At 41.8% G+C, this 2,810-nt stretch overlaps 1 protein-coding gene across 1 annotated transcript; it reads right to left on the reverse strand.

Annotated features, from left to right (window-relative positions):
* Positions 1–636: 636 nt before the first annotated feature.
* Positions 637–2,474, reverse strand: LOC115998567 (chlorophyll a-b binding protein CP29.1, chloroplastic-like). The gene is made up of 2 exons (XM_031238164.1): positions 1,921–2,474; positions 637–1,158 (listed from the first exon to the last, which is right to left on the reverse strand). Exons 1-2 carry the CDS (start codon positions 2,428–2,430, stop codon positions 790–792), a joined length of 879 nt encoding a protein of 292 aa, XP_031094024.1. The 5' UTR covers positions 2,431–2,474; the 3' UTR covers positions 637–789.
* Positions 2,475–2,810: the final 336 nt, after the last annotated feature.

Below are 2,810 nucleotides of genomic sequence, written 5' to 3' on the forward strand. Positions count from 1 at the left end.
CACTGTCCGGCGGAGTCAGCGAACTTGAGGTCGGAATCTTGCTGATCCGGTTACTATGGCTTGCCAAAGTCCAGCTAGAGAATTGTGCTTCTGCTGTCCTTAATGTGACGCCTGGGTAAAGCAGGGAGTTCTGCCATTTATGTGAATTGCGGGAATGCCAGATAGAGCTTAAAATGAAGGCCATATGCTCTGCCTTAATTCGAGAATAATTAAATGACTAAAACTGTGAATTTTCTATATTAATTTAGATTTAAAAATATAATTTAACTTTCAAATTAAATAGAGAGAATAGTATTTTTTTTATCACTTATTTGTTTAAAGAAAAAATGTTCAAATTAGCCAATGAGGCAAAAAAGTAATTAGATCATTTAACTCAAAAAATGTAATTAGATCCCTAAATTGTCCAAAATCGTATATTCTACTAAATTTAACATATCATTCATGTTGCCGCTGACGTGATAATTATCTTATTAAAAATTATTGTTTTTATTTTTCCTTGAAGAAACCTAGAAACAATTGGGTTCCATAATGAAATCCAAAAAACAAGTTTTTTTTTTCTACTGATTTACGAATCAATACTTGGAATTCGATGTCACACATTTCACACTACATAGTAATTAGCTAAATAAAAGCATATATTTCAAGGAACTTCCCATTTTTGAAGATTAGATAAGTAACAAATAGAAGTATTTTATAGTCATCATACAACAATAGCGTCATACATCAAAACGAAAACCCTTTTGACAAAGTAAGAAATAAAGCTATTGTGGTTTGATGTTATATATGTTATTAAGAAGAGAAGAGTCCGAAGGTGTCCAAAATGGTAGTGTGAAAGGGGTCACTCAAATGGGTAGCCCAGTTGTTGAGTGGGCCCTTCCCAGTGGCGGCGGCTTGGATGCTAAATCCCAAGAAGGCAACCATGGCAAGACGAGCATGCTTGATCTCTGCGAGTTGAAGCCGGGCTTTCTCTTCCGGGTCGGATGCTAGCCCCAACGGGTCGAAGAATTTGCCACCCGGGTAGATCCTCTTCTCCGGGTCAAGCTCTGCGTTCCTTTGGAATTCGATGTATCCGATGACTAGGACTTCAATCCAAATCAATGTCGAAAGTGAGAATGGGAGTGGCTGCCCTAGGTACGATGACCCTTCAACCAGTTCAACCTTTAACGCAATATAACCACCTACCATTAGTCTATAGTCTATAACGTTACAAGTTACAAGTTCAATTTATCATGTACATTTGTAATGGTATTACAAAAACATAGAAAACTTAGTTAGATTATTAACTTGATAATTACAAAATTTTAAATTCAACTTCTCGTTCTATAAACTTCTTTTTGCCTAAAATGTTGAATTTTCAATCCCGAAGCTCCCTCCAAACCATAGCCAACAGAATATGTGGGAGGCAGTAAATTACGATATCTTAGTGGTTCAGACATAGTCAAATGTCGGTGCGCACAAGTGATCTGCTTACTTTGGATAGGAGATCTCCTACTTTGAACATAATCCTCACATTATTGCTACCGAGTTTTGAACTTTGATTTCTTCTCCCAACTATTGCCTACTGAACCAATGGGCTAAACCTATGTGACCCATATTGACCTTCTTATTAATTTGAGCCAATGTCAACTTAACCTAAGTTGATTTACCTTCTTGTTGTGATCCTTTGCGATCTAAGGTCATAATGTGTAGTTTACTCAGTGCACTCTTTAATAGTGGGGCAGTTCATCATATTATCAAAAAGGAAAATTGCACTTTTCGTCCCTAAGTTATAGGCTAATTGTAGAATTCGTCATTCTCACCTTTTGTCGCTAAGTTATTATTGATGATGCACTTTTCGTCCCTTTACTAATAAAAGATTATAACTTAGGGCGAAAAGCGTAATTTTCCATTATCAAATAAAAGCCATGAAGACAAACATACCTTTCCGGCGTCTTGCCAAGTAACGCCGGTGAGCCACTCGACGGACAAGGAACCAAGAGTAGCCAGCATGGCCCACCTGCCATGAATGAGCTCACATTCCCTGAACCGCTGGATCCCGAACACCTCACTGTAAGGCTGAAAAGGAGTAGGCTTAACGTCGGCGCTCTCTATCCTGGTCCCAATGACGTCTCCGGCCACATTCTTGGCCAAGTTCTGGTCCAAAGAGTCCAGCTCAAACTGCAAGTACTCAGCGGGCTTTGCCAGCCCGAACGGGTCGAACCCAACGTCACCCACCAGGCTTCCGTCCAGCCATTCCGGCGCCTTCGCTCCGGGGAACCACGTCGGCCTGTCCGAGCTCACCTGCCTCGGCGGCGGCGCAGACTTCTTCGGCGGCGGCGGCGCGGCTTTCTTGCGCCCGAATCCCAGCAATGCCCGCACCCGGCCCATCCCATTCTGGGCCTTCGGAATTCGGGTCCCGAGGAACGAAGGCGTGGCGGCTGTGGTAGCCATGGCTATAAATCTATAATCCACTATGGTTGTGGGGATATGATGAAACTAAGGAGATCGACTAGGAGAGGGTTATAGAGAAGTGGCATGGTGTCTTTGCATGGCGATTTTTGGAAGGGTGTGTGGATCATGTTGGGCGGGGAATTGTGAGCGTTGGATCAAGGAGTAGTCAAGCAATCAGAGGGCTGTGGTGGCGTAGCCTTATCTTTTACTTCATTTGGTTTGTGGAGAATGTTTTACTTGAACTGGATGGTCTTTTGAATGGGCACGTAGGATATGATGATGTGTTATATATGTGGTTCATACACATACAGGGTATCTATCCAACAGATAATATTTGGGAATGATTATTGGGATGGTGACTGAACCTTCGTCTACATCTC

This window comes from Ipomoea triloba, chromosome 12 (genome assembly GCF_003576645.1).
Source record: "Ipomoea triloba cultivar NCNSP0323 chromosome 12, ASM357664v1".
Lineage (NCBI taxonomy): Eukaryota > Viridiplantae > Streptophyta > Magnoliopsida > Solanales > Convolvulaceae > Ipomoea > Ipomoea triloba.

Coding starts and splice junctions, on each gene's coding strand:
- LOC115998567 (XM_031238164.1), bottom strand. CDS start 2,430: ATGGCTACCACAGCCGCCACGCCTTCGTTCCTCGGGACCCGAATTCCG. Junction 1,159..1,920: donor CTTGGCAAGACGCCGGAAAG/GTATGTTTGTCT, acceptor ATTGCGTTAAAG/GTTGAACTGGTTGAAGGGTC.